General features: G+C 44.9%; 1 protein-coding gene across 1 annotated transcript in view; it reads left to right on the plus strand.

Moving 5' to 3' along the window:
• Positions 1-19,895, plus strand: part of LOC119376485 (uncharacterized) — a gene marked incomplete at both ends in the record, with an annotated part of 55,423 nt that overhangs the window by 25,668 nt on the left and 9,860 nt on the right. Inside the window, 2 exons of the mRNA XM_037646295.1 lie at positions 10,390-10,454; positions 14,301-14,440. Coding sequence (XP_037502223.1) covers positions 10,390-10,454; positions 14,301-14,440 — 205 coding nt within the window. The remainder of the gene's footprint in view (positions 1-10,389; positions 10,455-14,300; positions 14,441-19,895) is intronic.

Raw genomic sequence — 19,895 nt, forward strand, 5'->3', positions numbered from 1 at the left:
TCTTCTGCTAAGTTGCTTAAACTGATTCACCTCACAATATGGATGTATTGCGTGAGCGCGTGTGCACATGACACATACACAAAATGTGCATTGCCAGCCTTAAAATTTTTTCAACTTATATGTATATAAGACATAATCGCCGCTAATATAACACAAAAACGCAGGAAAAAACACAAACATGACAACATGGGCAGCACTTGCAACTTATTTTGTGACATTTTAGGGGCAATTATGTCACATATAGCAAGTACCAACTAGGCGATGAACACGTTCACCTGTTGAGCATATATGCCCACACACACACACATATGCAAAGGGGTCGGGCTCCCTTCACTCTCTACTGCCACAAAATAAAATCCTCGTCAACCCTCTGATCAAAAGTAGGCTCGTGCAAACATAACTTTCTAGGCTCAAAGTGAATGGCAATTAGTGTCGAATAATTTTGTAGTGATTTCATATAGTAGCGGGATTTGAATTGTAGTAGGATGCAAACTATATGTGGAAAAATAATTTAAGTTTTAAAATTTCTCATACGTAAGCAATATAAGACGATAATAAAAGGAATGACTGAAGTGCAGAAGTGTGGCTTCGCGCTGGGACGGATTTCCCCTGACAAGGTGGTTTTTCGGCACAGCAGTCCCGTGTTGCAGTGAAACCATCTTTAAAGCGGGTGACATGTGTTAGAATATGTCTGTTCGTTCTTTTTAAATACTTTCAAATTCTAATTAATGTCATAGCGAATTGGAACCGTGTAATATGAGCTCGATTATTGGCACAGAACTATCCAAAATGCAATTGCTAAAAATTGGCTCAACAAAAGTGTATTGACAAAATTCAAGGACATTTAGGGACCTACAAGAATTTAAGAGTTTTCAAGGCCTTAAAAGTGCTATTTCAAAATTCCAGGGTTTTCAAGGGTTTCAAGGACAGCTACGACCCCTGTAGCATAAGAAAAGGCGGCAATCTTAACCAACAAAACAAAAGTCGGAAAGAAACATGTGCAGCAGAAAAACGATATTTACACACGAATGAATGTGTATATTCGTGATAAAAAGGTTCACAGGTTTGTTAGAAAAGCATGCGGGGTTGGCATCTTCGGCAATTAAGCTTGTAAAGACTCAAACTATGGAGGCTGGTTAAATCACAAGCTCTAACCTCCGCTGTCCGCTACATTTGGTTGCGAACCGCTCAATCACTTTACTCGTGTCAATGGTAATGTCCCTATGAGCATGTAATAATGCCAGCCCAGTCAAACGCTCTTCACCCATTTGAGAGCGCATCCACGTCTTCAGACGTCGTAAAGCAGAAAAAGACCTTTCGGCACTGGCCACACTTACGGGTAGAGTGGCCAGTATCTGAAGAAATGTGTGAATTAAAGGAAAGATTTCCCTGTCGCACGTGTCCAGTGCTCCCGCAGCGGTAGTGGGAACTTCCCTTCCGTCTTCGGCCTCGCGCATCCATTTCTGTCGCCATAAACCTAGCTCAGCTTCAGCCATCTTTGCTGTCGTTGACACATTTGTGCCCATGAAAGCGGAATAGCGCCGAGAAATGTTTGCGAGATGCTTTTTGTCGTCCTCTTTTGTGGCGTGACTTTGGGACGGCACAAAAAGAAAAAGTTCGTAGGCACTTTCCGCCTCAACAGTGAATCGCGATTTTAAGTCAGTCAACACATTGTCCAGTAATGGAGCGTAGACTGCCGTCCTATAGTAGCTCTCTACATCAGGCATAGGGGCGTTGCATCTGTACGTCTGTCTTTTAGTAATGCGTGGCGACCGAATCTCTGTTTCCAGTTCATCTGCCAGGACGACGGCGTCCTTGTAGAGTTGCGAAAATGTTTCGGCAGAGTCCACTCTTCGCTTATCAAGAACAGCCATGGTGTCCACCAATGCGTTCTTGGCCGTTCGGACGTCAATACACTGTCTCTGGAAGAGACGACTGAGCGGAAGCGTATGGGCCAGCATGTCGGCCAAGCAGATAATAGTAACCAGGAATTCGCCGTCTTTTATGGCGGCAAGGAGCGTTTTAGCTTTCGCCGAACTGTGCATTTCAGTCCAAGTGCAGATGCTCTCCAAAGCCTTGGCCACGCTCCCAAGCGAATCACGAAATCTCATAACGCCGTCGTGCCTCTCAGTCCATCTCGTTTCGCAAAGACCTTTCAGTTGACCACCAAGGATGGTTTTCAAAACAATATTTCGTTTCAGTGACGCTGTAAAAAAAGAAATCACCTCTTTCATAACACCAACAGCATTTCTAATGGACTGTAGCCTTGATGATTTTGACAGCGACAAGTTTAGTGCGTGGTTGAAGCAAGGACAGTGCACAGCATTGGGTGCCGAGCGTTTAATTTCAGATACAGCGCCACAAATCTGAGAGACCATGACGCTGCAACCATCGGTACCTATACCAACGCACTTTTCGAGATCAACTCCTAATGCCTTCAGTGCCTTAATAACTTGTTGCCCGAGCGTTATTCCTGTCACAACGGGCTCACTTATGCCAGAGCCAACAGCCGTGCTACCAATATCACTACGAATGTCTACGAACTGTACGAAGTCTTCTCGAATGACGTTGTTGTGGACATATCGCAGAACAAGACACAATTGTGACATATGAGCAACGTCAGTAGTTTCATCAAACATAACACTGTACATGCCGGATTCTTGTACCTGTTGAATTATCATAGAAAGCACTTCTTCCGCACAGCACGTGATTAGTTCATTCTGGGTTGTCTTGCTTATATATGTTGCCCGAGATGACGCATTGGCGAGATGCCTCTCGAGTTCCTTGTCACCACTGGAGACCCGAAAGCGCAATAGTTCACGAAAGTTTCCCTCGTTAGCGACTGGTGAAGCCTCTTGTGAGTTGTCGAGAAGCGAGCCATCGTCTCTATGTCCACGAAGCGGTATGCCTTGACGCCCTAGAAATATGATGCTTTCTATGATGGGTATCAGACGGTTTCTATTCTCAGTCACTTGAAGTAGACGCTGTTTGGACACTTGGTTCGCGACATCTCTTTCCGGTGCACCAGCACAAGCAAGAAAGTTTTTTGCGGCTTCCACTGCTTCCTTGTGGTATCTGGTGGCTTCATGCCGAGGAAGATCGCCATCCTTGCCTAGTAGCCTCGCAAATGTCCTGAGCGGTCTCGTCACAAGTTTCTGAAGTGGAACATTTCTTTGGTAGCCTCCAACGGCGCCTGTTGCGAACAATGCGCAGTATTTGCAATATAGACCTTTCTGACTGTTCGACAGAACAAGCCACTTAAATTTAAGCAAATGTGCACTGCTCAAATATCTTTTTTCCTCTTTGCCCCCTTTCTTGTGGATGGAGTGCGGGAAGCTATAATTTTGTGGCGGCTGCCAATGGGACTCCAGCAAACACCTCTTGGAGAAGTTGTCAACTTGCTTTTCCACGAAGTTTGCAATGTCCAAAGAACCCGACACCATGGCAGTGCCTCCACTGTCGCTGGCTGTCAAGAGCGTGGCGTCCGATCTTTTGCTTTCGTGTTCGGCATTCTGCATGCAGACAACATTCGCATCAATCTCATCTACGTGCAACGAAGGAGCGGGGAATGGAGTCTCCGTACGACTGGCTTGAGAGTCTTCTTGGCGAGTCTTCTTGGCAGCTGGACGGAAGAAACTGTCGATCGTTTTAGTACTCGCCCGCTTCATTCTTCACAGTAACTGTAAAAAGAAAGGAAATTCGCACTAAACGTTTTTCACTATCGAACAAAAAGATGTAGGCAAAACAAAGCTGAATTTTTTTTTCAACATTTCTTTTGGAATGGTTTCAGAAGTGCAGATAAGAAATTGTAAAACAGTTTTCATTTTCAAACGGTACAAATGATTACACAAACGTACAAAATCGTTTGCAAGCGTGGTAGCAATACAAGAAACGAATAGAGCGTTTTAGAAAATTACGGTAATACCGTGTCATATATGGTACAGTATTACCGCACCACTCCTCCTTTCTAGCTCGTTGTGTTTTTGCAGCTCCCCGTACCAGTTACTGTGCGTCCCCCGAACAACAGGTTCCTCCTTCACCATACAAAGGCTGAGAGGCAGCACTTAGGCGTGACAATTTCATAGTCATTTTTGAAGAAAAGCATTTGTAGAGCTGATGTACCCTCACTGGAATTAGGAGCGGCAAATGCACAAGAGAGAAAGGAGGAGTGGTGCGGTAATACCGTACCGTATAGGGCACGGTATTAGCGTAACTTGCTAAAAACACTAATAAAGCGTTTTAGCAAGTTACTGAAATACGGTACGCAAATCGGTAAGGCAGTATGGTAGCGTTCCTCCTTTCCCGCTGGTTCTTTTGCCGCTCCCCGTTCCAGTGACAGTGCGTACCCCAAACGACAGGTGTCTCGTTAACAATGTGTAGGCTGACAGGCAACGATCAGGCGTGACAACCCCACAGTAATTTTTGAAAAAGCTTTTGTGGTGTTGGGGTTTATATAGGTGATTCTGTTCAGAAATAAGAAGTGGGGTTTGGTGTGCACGATAACTGTCTCTCGAATAGGACACCTCAACCAGTACACACACGGGGAAAGGGGATGAAAAGAAGACAGAGAGGAGGAAAGACACTAAAGGAGAACTTGCGGGAAGGTAGGACGTGCCTTCACTGGCAAAAGGTCGACGACCGGGAAAGGAGGAGCGGTACCGCCATACGGTAGCTCCCACGCTCAAGTTTGCGCAGCGCCGTCCACCGCCCCAGCGGAGAGAAAGGAAACCTCTGGTAGCTCGGACCGGGCGCGCTTGCTTGGTTTTCCCATTGCGCGCGTCACTGTTCGCCTCATATACAGTCGGCGTCAAAAGTTTAGAGACGACTAAGTCTGCATCTGACAAAACTTTGAATTTAGTGATTTGTGAGTGTATTCGGTCGAAATACACAGTACATGTTGTTAGCACATTTTTAACACTGCGGAAATCTAAATTCAACGGTGCCTGCCAAAGCAATCGGAATATTCAGCTTTTACATACGTTTCATGGTCCACAAACTTTTGACGCTGGCTGCACATGTATACATCTCATTTTCCACGGAGTTAAGCACGCAAGCAGCCGTTTCGGCATTAACGTTTGTTTTTAATGCCCCCGATACCTTTAAACGAATCTGCCGTGCGGGCGATAAAAAAACGACAAAAGAAACAACGAAAATTGTGCGTCTTAAAACAAAAGATATTCAGCTGGATGTAGTTTACATGTAGCCACCAACTTACGATAATGTTTACATCGTTTAGACCGGCTGGTATAATAACAGCCGGTTGAAACAGCATGGACAACCACCAGGCAAAAATAATTAATTACTCACACTTAGCTGATCATTGCAAAAGAGTGTCAAATTTGTGAGCCAGTTTGGCCTGATTCAAAGATGTTCTTTGCTTACAGAAACAAAATTGCATGTAATATAACAGAAGCCTTACATATCAGGAGACGTTCAGATAACTGCGTAAGCGAGCCGTAAAGCTTACTAACGAAGAATTTTCCCGTGGCAGTGTCACGTGATTATTTTGTGGTTTTTGTAGACAAAATACTTTATTTTGCAAATTGGTTGTACAATGTGATACCTTTTTTTTGTATGGCCTTGCTCACGTGCGCTACTAGAGTTTGCATATTCATGTAACTGCCTTTCCGCAGTAAACTGAGCAACGAGTCGGCGCTTGTCTGGTCCCTTGCATTCCATTCTCGTTCATTGTCTTGGGTTGGCGCTGCCACTTAATGAATGAACAGTATTGGTTTGATGAAGAAGAAAACGCATATTTCCGCTAAACATTGGGGAACACGTATCAGTGTTGTTGGTAAGAGGAGGGTGAAAGAGGGAAGGGCAGGCCACCTGCTCGATAAATGAGTATTCCCACAACGGCGAGCTCTAGTATTCCTTGAACGTAGTTTCGGAGTAAGCCTCCCTTTGTTACCCCGCCCCCTCCTCCCCATTGCCTTTTTTTCTGGCCGGTCGTGTTGCCAGAAAATGCCCTTTCTATCTCCGCAGCCTAAGGACGGTCAAACGGAGCTTTCGGAGTCGCGCTCGATTATACCCCGCGCACGTGCTCTCGGAGGCTTGCTCGGTACTTCGGCGAATATAATTCACAGCACCACTGCCTGCCTTCCTTCTTTTTTTTTTTTTTTTGGACCAGCCGCTGAAGGTTGACTAAAAGGTAACTTGTTCTGCACGCTTTGTGGGACCACAGCCGGGCTAGACTGCACGTGCGCGCTCAAGCGCGCACGTGCAGTCTAGCCCAGCCGTGGTGGGACGAAAGATGCCAGTTTGAATGACACAGAACAGACTCCTGTCTCTGAGAAAAAGATGGGAGAATTTGAAGACCCCTCGCTTTGCTGAAGAGCTGATGGCCCTGGGAGTGGGGAGGAAACTTTAGCTCGCTTCCATAAAGGCAGCAGTTGCTTCAGCAAAATAGTTGAGGCTTGTGCTCGTCGGTGCCTATTTGAAAGATGCAGGACGCAGAAGAAATCTTTTCTAGAAAGCCTGTTTCGCTCTTAACAAAAGCGCTGGGCTGTGTGAGGGGTGCTTCCCTAGTCTCGGATTGGGATGGACACAGCGACCACCTGAAAAAATTCTACGTTCTGAAAAATGGCCTTCGGTGAGGTGAAAAGCGGGGGGGGGGGGAGGGGAGGGGGTTGGGTTGGCTTATAGCTTTGGGGGGGGCGATCGCCCAATCGCCCCCCCCCTGGATCCGCCACTGGGAGCTGCCAACAATCGCGTCATATTTTGCCGACTAATACATCATTTGTCGAGAGAAGAGGGAGCGATTTTCAGCTGACTTTGAGAATTTATTGTAAATTCCAGGCCGTGCGCATCGCTATAATATTTGGCTCGCGTGTTCTCGGGAGCCTCGACTACCGATTCGCAGCGCTTTTTGAGCATGCTCGAAAAGTGTTGCAGGGCCCCTTTAAGGGTGAATAAATGAGCTGAACAGTGCAGGCCAATGACTCGATAGATCCTAAGCGGATGGCTCTTAATTTCGACAGGCACAGCCATGTTGCCCTTAGTATGACTCCCCTTATGGGCATTAGCATTGAATGCTAAATTCCTGAAAAAGCACACATGCATAAGAGACCCAGCTATGTTTGCATACAGCTCATGCTTAATGTGTAGAATGCAATGCTAATGATAAATCCTTGTTTTCTGCTTTTGCACTGTACTTAAACTATCTACTGTCTTGGCATGCATACCTTGTAGTTTTGACAGTGCTCTATGACAACGTACAGTCGTGGTTTGCTTTTTTTTTTTGTTCTTGTTGCTACTGCTATTCATTATGTGGCATTGATTGATTGTGTTACCTGAAGGAATCTGGTCAATATTCATCAATTAAAAGTTTACTGCAGCCAGTTTCCACAAGGTCAGCAGTAATTGCAATTGACTGCAGCCATACATAGCCAGATTATGTAATCTTACGCATATGGCAGCATAAATATTTTGTTCTGCATATAATCCGCACCCCCAACTACAAACCACGGAAAAATCAAAACTAGAAAAAAAAAAAGAGATCCCTGCGCTGAAGCCTCCTTTCATGCATTATTGTGGTGCGTTGCTTTAAAGCCAACTTGCACACAGAAATTTTGGTAAATTCATTAAAAGTTTTATATCGAGTTATATGATATATTGAACTAATCCCAGTTTTCTTGCAAGTTCGATATATGTGGGTTTGGCTGTACAAAGGAAACCCTCATGGGTTTTTCAGAAGGAAAGCTTCAGGCCCAAAGAAAAATTCGTCCTTCACAAGGCATCATACCCAGGACCAATATCTCCAGCACAGTCGCTGTGCCATCTGAGCTAAGCAGTAGGCCAGGAGATAGCAGCTCGAGGCCATATATATTGACAACTCAAAGCACAGGAGCACTAAATTGAGGTCAGCTCCGCAAAAGAATGTTAGGTGAAAAAAAATTGTGATCGACATGAGTGGGCTTGAAGTAACAGCAAGTCCATACCTAGACATAATTATCTGTAACTTCAAGATTTTTTTTTCGGAGAAACTCGTACGTATTTCCTTTGCACAACAGAAACTGTTGTGTCAAAATGTACACACACTTCATAGAAAATTATAATGCATAGCCTAACATTAAAAAAAAAGTCAAATTTCACCGCGAGGGCAAAGCAATGAATGCAGTAGCAACAAATTGTAGTGTTATACGAAGTGAGGCTAGCAGCTAACTCTTTTGGATCCGATCTCGCGTGACTTTACAAAACGCTTGTGTAAGAGGATACAGCCGATGCTCTTTCTGCATAGTCTCGTCGCTTTGAGAGCGCACCACTTACAAGGGTATACGAGCCGCTCGCTGATGGCTGCCGAGATAGCGCGCGCGCCAGCGATCGCGACTGCGCCCTTAGAATCAAAATTCAAAGTTGCTGCACGAGCAACACCCTCCCCTCCCCCCCCTTGCATCTTTTCATGCTTGTTCAAGACGGGCGGGGCGTTCCTTCTCTGCATCGACGGCAGGCCTCCTGAGCGGGGTAATGTTATCGCATGCGCCCTTTGAGCGACGGAGATGGGCCGGCTCTTTCGATCTCTGCTTCAGTCGCATTCGTCGTCCCCGCTCGTGCGCTTTTACCCGTGGTAGAACATACAATTAGCGCAGGGGGGGGGGGGGGGAGTGTTATCAAATTGGACTTTATATGGGGCATGATGGCGATGGTGACGGCGAAAACCCGTTGAGAGCGCCCATATAATTGCTATCGCCCCGCCACGGTGGTCTAGTGGTTATGGCGCTCGACTGCTGACCCGAAGGTCGCGGGATCGAATCCCGGCCGCGGCAGCTGCATTTTCGATGGAGGTGAAAATGTTTGAGGCCCGTGTATTTATATTTAGGTGCATGTTAAGGAACCCCAGGTGGTCGAAATTTTCGGAGCCCTCCACTACGGTGTCCCTCATAATCATATCATGGTTTTGGGACGTTAAACCCCAGATATTATTATTACAGTAGAACCCCGCTGTTACGTTCCTCACTGCTGCGTTTTCCCGGCTGTTACGTCGTTTTCCGCCGGTCCCGGCATAGCTCCCATAGGATACAATGTATTGGGAACCCCGCTGTTACGTCGTAACTGTCGGACCGTTCCCGTATGATACGTCGCGAAGTGTGCCCGGAGCCGACCGAGTGACTACGAAAGAGAGCGGCCATGGTGCATTTTCACGCAGCTTGGCCTCGTTTGACCGTAATATTAGCCGCATGAAAGGTGCAGGCAACAGAATCTTTCAATTGATGCAAACAAAAGCATGGCCTTCGAGATTCAAATTGCAAAGATGGCGTCTATGACGTAACTGCTCGCGAAAGCAAGGCCTTCGAGATTGGCATTTACTATTGACAAAAGCATAGCCTCTGAGATTTGCATTGCACAAACATGGCGTGTATGACGTAATTGCTTGTGAAAGCAAGGCCTTCGAGATTGGCATTCACTTCTGCCATCGCGTTGGCGTAGACTCATCATCATCGTTATTTATCGGAGGACGGGAGGAGTTCGAGCTGGTTGGAGCTCGCATGGTCGTGCGTGCGGTTCGCGGTCGGACTCGCCGCGCCGGTTGTGATTGCGTGTGCTTAGTTCTTTCATGCCTACAGCTGTTGGTGTTAAAAAAATCACATACGTTGATTACATTTCTGTGGATAAGGCCGTCCTAAGCTCCGCGTTTCTATCCATCGACTAGATCGCGGCTGAGCGCGCCAATTTTCGTGCTGCTCGTAAGAATTGAAATAAAATTCTGTACCACTAAATATTTTGCCGTTTTTCCTGTTTTTCGGCTCTTACGTTTCCCGTCTCTTACGTTTATTTCCTACGGTCCCTTCAAAAACGTATCAGCGGGGTTCTACTGTATAATATTATATAATTGCTATCACAATAAAAAGCAAATTTGAACAACTTGGTGGCTCCCTACCTCTAAAAAATTGAAACTTGTTTAAGATGGCATCTGACCTTAGCATAAACTGTGCCACCATTTTTGTTAGGCTGACTAAATATATAAGTAAAAAAAAAATGTTTATGTGTGATGAGGTGGGCAATGTTGGTGACTTGAACATGCTGAATGTAGAGGTTTTAAAAATTCATTTCTATGGTAGCAACAATATTTGGAGGTATAAGTAAGAGCTTTAAAGCCTCAGTAAAATACTCCTTGCTTTTTACATGAATCGTATTACTAACCATTTACATACATCACTGCAACCCTAAATTACCATCTAGCATTACAGCCATTCTAAGTTATTCACACTAGTGACTCCTATTCTTATATTAGTTGACGAATAGACACATATGTCGATAACATTGACATTGTTATTTTTTGTGTGGTTTGTAACGACAAAAATAAAGAAGTGTAATTGGATTATTATGCTTTTTTGTCTGAGTTATTATGAATAACAGTTATTTTCAGTTATTGTTTTTTGTGTTTAACAGGCACTGAATGCTGTTATCCCAACACTGAATGAAAAACAAATGGGCTTTTTGAAGAATTTTGTAGGGTATGTGAGCATGCTTTTCTTTTTCATCTTTCCTTGCTTATCTTTGTTTGAGAATGTTTGCAAACATTTGAACCTTGCTATTATGAAACATACTATAATGAAGTAATGGGGCTTTGTCGGAGTTGTTAAAGAGCTGGAAAATGTTTATGCATGAACACTTGAGTCCCAGAGACTAACATTAAAAAGACGCTGACATGATTTTGACAGATATGTGTGCGTGCAGGATCATCAAGAGCCAATTTTAAGTGCTCTTGTAAGCTGTAATTTAAACTGTAATTGCTGTAGCACTTCTTTCAAATTGTTCAGTTGCCTCTACCCATTCTACATAGAATGTGTGAGTGGTGTTATTCAGGATTAGATTCCAACTTAATGTCATTGGAAATGCTTCAAGCATACCACTTTACTAAGCTTCTTTTTGTTATAGCATATGTGTCCATAGTAATGTGACGTGTTCATGTAAAACTAAAACGCAAATGTCAGAAAAAAAGCAGCAGAAAACCAAGTGAAGTGTCACAATCAGTCAACTTCCATCAATTCAACCCCGGTTAACTTGATTTTTCTATGGATACAGTCTCGACCCAAGATCATAAACAGTGCCCATACATTTTTGTAGAACATTATTTTTTCATGATCTTGGAACATTATTTTTTCATGATCTTGATACTTTGATTGGCTTTTGCTGGATAATTGAAAATTTGCTGGTCTTGATACTTTGATTGGCTTTTGCTGGATAATTGAAAATTTGCTGGTCACCTCACATCTGCCTGGGCCTAGTAGTGAACACAGTAGTGGCTCTAGTAGCAGTAGTGTTCATTTTGGTTGCACTTAAGGTACCATGAATGCGTTAAACACACGCTATCTACCTTTGAAGTTGCCTATTTTTGACCTGCCAAAGAAAGCGTACCTTGAAAACAATAGCTCACAATTAATTATTAGCGTGCTTAAAGGGACACTAAAGGCAAATAACAATTTATGTCAGAGTGAAAACCCAATGTATGACAACTTCTAAAACGGCAATATTATCACCAGCAGTGCCCTACTTACCGAGAAATTAAGCTAAATGTATCACATGACGAGCGCCACGAGTGGGACATTTTCGAAGTGATCCCGATGACGTAGGGAAGTCGGCCTGCAATAAATCACTAGTAATCAAACTAGCAGCAGTAAAAAAAGAACATTCCGAGCATCAAAAGACGAAATAAAATGCTGTTTGTTCGTTTCCGCTTGATTCATGGAAAACAAAACCTCTGTGGCGTTGCCATGGGGAACGGCGCGCGTGGTTCAAAGGTTCCGTTTTCGCCGAACTGCGCCTTGCCCGTCTCAGTGGCAGTTTCGGGATCGCGTACTGCCGTGCGTGTTTTGCGCGCTCGTGAAGGTCGCTCTGACAGAAAGTTCGACAAAATGCCGCATGCGTGTGATATTGCCGGATGCCCGAATGGTGCACAACGCCAGTGCTGCAGCAAGGAAACCGGTGTGTCTTTTCACTGGGTGCCGCGGAATGAACCCTTACGCTCGAAGTGGCTTAGTGACATGCCATTGCGCCAGTGTGCTAAACAGTCAAAACCTCTGCGTGTGTGCTCGCTGCACTTTCGTACTGAGGATTACGAGACCAACCGCAACTTGGTGACGGCTTTGAATGTGCCCATCCGAGCAAGTCTTTGCCGCAGCGCCGTTGTTGCTACTGTGGGCCCCGCTACTTCCGCTCGGCTGCTACTAGTGTCGGCGGCCGCGCAGTAAAAGCGGGCAACGTTGGGCATGGCAGCAGTGACGTATGAGAGTCGTATTTTCAGGCGGGAGATTTGAAGCGCACTAACGCGATGCGGACCACTAAAAACGTGATTTTATTTCAAAATAAGCACTTCCTTGGCACAAAAGCAGCGCTACGAGGTTTCTGGGCCGCTATTTCAACAATCAACGTCGACTTAATATTTGCCTTTAGTGTCCCTTTAAGTAGCTCCAATGTGTGCTTTTTTTTTCCCCCACAGAGAACGTATTTGTTCAAAAATTGCATGTGTAGTCCAATCCAACACAAAACCAAAACTGCGTACCCAACAACCTGTTCCCATGCAAAACCAAAACCGTGTACACAATAACCTGTTAAGAGCCAGCCTGGCCAGTGTCATTTCTAAGATAGTGACCATGGATGGCAACACAATGAGCTTACGCATAGCATGACAACGACGACACGCACTTTCAGTCTGATATGGATATTGAGACAATAAGTTATTTTACTTGTAAAGATAGTGGTAACAAGTCGCATCATGTGTTTCCTGAATCCTTGTTAGCTGCATGCGTCACAGGACAAACTAGTGAAATAATTAGTCCAAGGTTTGGCCGCTATCCTCTATGCAATTTGTTAGGAGTCCTCCATTAAATGCAAGAGATAAAACACAATATTGACCATACAGAGGATGACATATTGTAGTTGTCCTTGCATTTCTTCTTCAATGTAAACCTATACAAACAAGTACCTAACTGGGATGTTTCCATGGACAGTGGCAGTGCTTGTCATGATTGCAATGAAGACAGTAAATACTGCAGTGGTGGGAATGTTGCTACAATTGCTGTAATCTGCTGCATTTCACTAAAGCTGCTACATCCGTGCTCTAAAACATTTGCTCCAAGAGAGAGTGTAGTGGCTTTTACTGTCAGGTGCAACTTTGGAGCCCACAACCACGATAATCTGCAGTTAACGTCGGATAGCAGCTGTCACTACCCTATGTGAAAAGGGTCTTTACGTGGCCTGTCTTTCTCAAAGCTAAACGGGCACTATGCTAATCAAAATTCAGTATGCACTCACGTGTAATGTTGGATGAAATTATGTCACTGTTTTTGCACATAGTTTAGTGTGCTTAGGCAATTTTTACTGCAGCTGTTTGTACCTACGCCTTTGCACACACTTGTGAGAGAAGGAATGGTATAAAGGGGCATTTTCCAAAATGGTGGACTCTGTAGTAGACTTGTTAGGCTGCACAAAGTAAGGAGAGGGATGACACAGAATGTGACAAAGGTAAACTAAAGTGCAAGGGCTACCAGAGGGACGTGAAGGGGCTATCTCACATGAATGCTGGCCCAGTGATGTTTTCTTTCGATGGCGGAAGTGTGAATGGCACGAGTACTCGTCTTTCAAGGTCGCAGGTGTGTGCAGGGAGTAAACCGTAGCAACTCCACCCTGTAAGGGAGACAAGCTCTGCACATATCTGTCATTTTGAGGCCACGATCACAACGACGAGAAAAACTACTCATGAGAAGTTTAACTGCAGCAAGTGTTCCAAAAATGTTCAAAATTACTTTACATCACTCGTTAAGGTAGAACCCCACAACAAGACGAAGCACACACGAAACCCTGAGGTATGGAAGGTACCTTGGTCCCGAAACAACTACAGTCTGCAAACTTTAACTCACAATATTCCAACCATACTCAACCGGTACAAACACGCAGCCACGTTAAATAAAATATGTCTGCGCGACTACTTTTTATCTTTATAACTTAAAACAACTCATTACCCTGCATTCATGTATGAAGTGTCAATGTTATATTTTACATATATGTGTGATATATGCTGATTGTTATGTATACAACCTTTCACTGTGAATGCTATGTAAAATCACTTTGTGACACGTGGCATGTGTGCTGTTGCCATGTAAGGGAGGGACCCTGGGCCTTCGTCAAGCTGCTGCGACAGCTCTTTGCCCAGGTGTCCCTCCATATTGTTTTTTTGGTGAATAAAATTGAAGTTGAAATTGAATTGAATTGAATTTTCATAGACGGAAAGGCTGATCTGGCCTTTGTTGTGATGTGCAATTTGTAAGTAATGTTTCATTTAATTTAACAATGTTTACCAGATATCTGTGCAATGCCTCAGCGGATGTAGCCAAAACACTTTCCTGCTCTGGTGTGATGCAAAAGTACTTCCCATTGGATCAGGTTACCCCACCAGGTGAAATACCACCAAAGATTCCTCTAGAGAGGATCTTCTTTTCTGGTGAGTGTACCGGCATTGTGCTTTGATTTCCTTTTTTTTTTTTGTGTGCTCTATTACTTTGTAAGCACACTAGCATTCTCATTATTGGGATGCCAAACAATTCTGAGCTGGTGTATGGAAACATTACATCTTAAAGCACTTCTTTAAGATAGAAAGGGTTACTAAAGCAAAAGGAAAAAGAAATTTTTCTTTTCTTGAAGTATCAGGCAGGGAACTGTACATTGTGTTTTCGTGTCCCGAAATTTACCCTAAATATCTAATGAGCAGGGGCTACGCCCCTGCCCATTAGATATTTATGGGGGGGGGGGTTCAACCCCCCTTCCCCCCCCCGGAAAAAAATTTCTGGCTACGCCCCTGCTAATGGGCACTAATGGTGAACACTTGTTACCCTTATTACCCCTGTTGCATGGACATTTTCTGTTGCTGTTTGAAGCCAAGAACCATTGAAATTCACTAGAGTGCTTATTTGGGCCAGTTTTTACATGTCTATAGAAAACAAGAAACAGTGCGAAACAAGAAAAGTGAAAGTTTATAGTATTGTTCGTCTTTTTCTGTGTGTGCGGGTGGGGAGGGAACTCTAGGTGTTTCATTGTCATGTGGGGTAATATTAAATTTACTGTTGGCAAAAACTGTGTATAAAATTTATCGGGTGAAAAAAAGCTGTGTGAAGCCATCTACCCAGAAGCCAGTGTTGCAACAAGTTTGAAGTGCCTACAGGACATCACAGCAAAAGCAGATGGTTAGGCAAGGGATAGGGTAGACAAGAGAAGGAATGTATACAGCTATACCTCAGTTGATTTTCCTAATCAGCTAAAAAAAATAGCCTCCTGTTACAATGTGGACGTGGTTTTCAACACCAAGAATAAGTTCATCTCCATATGACCAATTCTGCATATGCATCCATGTAAAAAATGGTTGCTGAAGCATGCTTCCTGTTGCAGCAAGCATATAGTATGCCCATCGTTTCATTTGTTTCATGTCTTTAATGTGTCTACTGCATCCCTTTTTCATGTGGACATGATACATTGGGCACACTGGTCAGTGCTTGAATATCAGGCTTAGAGAGCACCACAGCTCCTCTGAGAGGGGTACCTTATTCACACCTTGCTTTCACACTGCTGTCAGTGTGGTTGCACACCTGACCTGCAGAGCACCTCAGTTTTCTTCCAGCACCATAACAAGGAATTTCATGAGGCTTTTTCCATTCACGAATGTGTTTTCCACCTGTGCCGGTAACCTTTGATAAACCTGCTAACCAGTGAATTGAATTATCTCGATAGGTCATTTGGCTGTGAACTATGATAGTATATTTGCTAGGCACACGAGGCATTAGCTGGTTCGCTTTTTTTTTGCAATGCCCATGCCCCAGATTTTGTTTTGTTTTTAGTTTTTAATCAATGCAGAGATATAGTAAATGTGTTTTGTAGTTCTGAGGATTTGAAGACGCCATGGTGTTTTTTTTTTGTTGTTCTTTTTTTATTTTTTTACCTTCCTTATGTTGAAAAATAAAAATGGCTTGGTTTTGAGAATAAACTTTAGTTCGAAATGAGTGCTCGTCCTGGCTTTACCTTCTTGTTTTGTCTTTTTTTTTTTTCAACCTTTCCCAGTTTCAATCGTTTCTTTTAAAAACTGAGCTTTGGGAGCTGCCACTGTACCATGGATCACATATACTTCCATTAACTCAGTGGCACTGTCGTTATACTGTCTTAAAGAGGAGAGATCAGAACTTAGATAGCCACAACACAATATTTTGCCGTGCAAAACTAAAGGAAAAAGAGTAAATACTGGTGTTTCAAATATGTTACCACTGCCAGATGTACAAGGGAAGTGCTCTTATAGGCTGGTGCACATTAGAACCATTAGTGTCCATTTCTTGTGAATTTTGACAGTAGTGTGCATTTCTCCCAGCGATGTTTGAAAGTCGTGGCAGACTGCATTACGAGGTTGTGTTTTTTCAGTAATGCATTCACAATGCAAACTTATTGGCTGTACCATAGTGGCAGAGCAGGCATATTAAAGAAGCATGCTTGCGTGTGTATTCCCCCCCCCCTCTCCAGATGTTAAATTGTGGGCTAACATTTCCTTTGCCAGTGCGTCTCAAAATGAAAATTGTTCGATGTGCAATTCAGAATGGTAGAATGGTTGTATATAAAAAAAAAACAAGCCAGAATTTTTACTTTGCATGCAAATGATTCTGATGATCATATAAGGCAATAATATGTCAAATTTCGTTGTCAGACAGGTAAACTTTAACATAAAAAATTTTTTTTACACTGAACAGAAGAGGGGCTTAGTTGCCACTGTTGTCCAATGCCAGTTCAAAATCACTCGCACTTGAAAAGGATCAGCTCTTGCAATCAACGCGTTATCTTTACATTTTAGTACGAATCATTTCAGCATAGAGTTTCTCATAATAATACCTAGAGGGAAATCTGGCGCCACCGTCTATGCGAACTTCTTAAAGGGGTCATGAAGCACCCCTTGGGCTGATTGAAAAAACACATCCTGCGGAAAGCTGATACGGCTATGAACTGCTCTGCCAAATATTACAGTCGTGCGCGCCGCGTAATGGCCACAAGCGGAGCGCGAAGTTGCGTTTCCCGAGGCACCCTCTTTTCAAACAGAGGCCGGTTCTCACTCTCGACGGTGGGCGGGGCGTCTGTCCGCTGTACGTCGCAAGAGACATAGCATGCTTATTGGCCGATAGCCGACGTAAATCGAGAGCGGCGTTCGGATCAGATGCGCTTCTTGCTGCGGGGTGCCGCCACTTGCCGGCGCCGCACTCCTCAGTACACGGAAGCCGCACTCGCGCAAGCGAATCACAGCGGGAGAGCGATCGCGTTTCATGACGCGCGCTGGCGTAACTTCTTTCCCCCATGCCATCCCTCCCTGTCTAGCTTCCAGTGCGCTCGCCGGCACGAGAAAAGAGAGAAAGCGCTGGGAGCGTGCGCCAAACCACCGTAACTCCGCTGATTCTTGACGGATTCGAGAAATTTTTGCGGCAATCGATTCGGGAGGCAGTGCACTCCGATACTGAGGCCATTAGATCATTACTTGGAAAAGTGGTTCATGACCCCTTTAAGGGGCGCTGTTGCCGTGATAGGAATGACGGTATATGTGCCTGCGAGGCTTGTGTTGGCTGGTGTTGATTGAGGCTTCGGCTAAAAAGCAGACCTGACTGCACAAATAAAGCTTCTCTAAAAAAAATTTTTGTAAATGGATCCTATTCACGCATATTATATTCTAGAATAAAAGTCCACCCACCTATACGGCATAACCAAACAGCGAAAGGAAGAAACAGGTGACAAGCAGTCACAGAATGAACGCTGGCCTTGTCATCTGCCTTCCAAGTTTAGCGGCCGTTCGTTACTTTTTATGCTTCATAAAATTGTACATCAACGCATAAGTTTCCAAAGTTAAATAAAACTCGTTTCCGTGCAATGGTAAAAAAAGAAATAGGCTACTACGTGCTCCTTCAGTACGAAATCAACCATTTTGAAGCAAGGAATGCGTTGAAGCCAGACGCGTCTTCGAGGTGTCCGGGCTCTTCGTGAATGATGCCAATCCAAGCCAAGTCTGAATCTAACATATTCCAGTGTTTCCATGTGTACAACAGCTTGCAGCGTCAGTTTTCCCTCTAGGTAACACTCTATGCATGTGAGAGGTGAAGCATACTATATTAAACACTTTCTTTTTTTTTTCCCCCAGTAACGAGGCTAGTTCAAAATCACTTGCAGTCAAAGGGGCTGAACTCACAGATTTCCCACATTTTCTTTTCTTTTCAAGATTATCTAAAGCTCAAACATATCGCAAATGATGTCTGTTTGAGATGGCTAGCAAGTTAGCAACTAAACAAAGTCTGCTTTCAGGTATACTCTTCAGCAACTCCTTGTGATACTTGATGTTATATTATATACTGTCACGTGGTCGTGACGTCGACGAAGACAGCAGTCGGCGTTTGTAGGATGAAACTGTTTATTTGGCCGAACTTGTGGCTGGAAAATGAGAACTAGAACTATAGCAATACACGCTGTACAATGATAGCGGCGAACAGGGCGTCGTCCGTCGATCAACTCACAAGCGGTCACGCGCGTCGGCTTTTATACAGGCGCTATCGAACTTTCCAGCAATATCGCTGGTGGCGGCGTAATCTCTAGACAAAGCTGGAACATTCACGTGCGGGGCGCAATCTTAACAAACCGATCTACTACAATCGCGACGCTTCTAGAACACTACTTCGCGGACAGCGTCGAGCATTGATAACCGTCCCTGCCGGTCAAACCCGAATACATCAAAACAAGACAAGAAGTGGGCGTGGCATTGCCCCCCTCTGAAAAAGCATCGTCCCGATGCTTGTGAAAGAACATAGAAGAGAAAAAAAAAACAAGTGCATACACAAATAAATTACAATAACGAAGGAAAAAAATAGAGTCCCCAGGCTCGCTAACGCGCAAAGAACGGCTTAAGGCGCACGACATGGATGACTTCAGGTCGCGCACGGCGCCGCTGAGAGTTCGTAATGCCGTCAGGGACAACCTCATAGTCGAGTGCGCCGAGGCGTCGAAGTACCCTGTACGGTCCGAAGTATCGTCGAAGAAGTTTCTCACTAAGTCCTCGTCGGTGTATTGGCATCCATACCCATACAGGGTCACCGAGTTGGTAGTCCATGTGGCGTCGTCGAAGGTTGTAGCGGCGGCTGTCAGTCGTCTGCTGGTTCTTGATCCGTAGGCGGGCGAGCTGTCGTGCTTCTTCGGCGCGCTGTAGGTAGGTGGTCACGTCGATGTTTTCCTCATTGGTCACATTTGGTAGCATGGCACCGACCGTCGTTGCCGGGCTCCGTCCGTAAACCAACTTGTATGGCGTCATCTGCGTCGTTTCCTGTACGGCCGTGTTGTACGCGAAGGTCACGTACGGAAGGATGGCGTCCCACGTCTTGTGTTCGACGTCGACGTACATGGCCAGCATGTCGGCGATGGTCTTATTTAGACGCTCGGTGAGGCCGTTGGTCTGTGGGTGGTACGCGGTGGTGCGGCGGTGGCTTGTGTGGCTGTATTCCAAGATCGCCTGAGTCAGGTCAGCCGTGAACGCCGTACCTCTGTCGGTGATGAGAACCTCTGGGGCGCCGTGTCGAAGGACGATGTTCTCAACGAAGAACTTGGCTACCTCAGCGGCACTGCCTTTGGGCAGGGCTTTTGTTTCGGCGTAGCGGGTGAGGTAGTCGGTAGCCACGACGATCCATTTATTTCCGCAAGTCGACGTTGGGAACGGCCCCAAGAGGTCCATCCCGATCTGCTGGAATGGTCACCGAGGAGGCTCGATCGGCTGAAGGAAGCCTGCTGGTCTTGTGGGCGGTGTCTTCCGTCGCTGACAGTCTCGGCGCGGCCAGTAGTACTTTTCTTGTACTCGTGCGAGCGTTCGGGAAAGTCCGAGGTGTCCAGCCGTTGGGTCGTCGTGC

This window comes from Rhipicephalus sanguineus, unplaced genomic scaffold (assembly GCF_013339695.2).
Source record: "Rhipicephalus sanguineus isolate Rsan-2018 unplaced genomic scaffold, BIME_Rsan_1.4 Seq12289, whole genome shotgun sequence".
NCBI classification, from domain to species: Eukaryota; Metazoa; Arthropoda; class Arachnida; order Ixodida; family Ixodidae; genus Rhipicephalus; species Rhipicephalus sanguineus.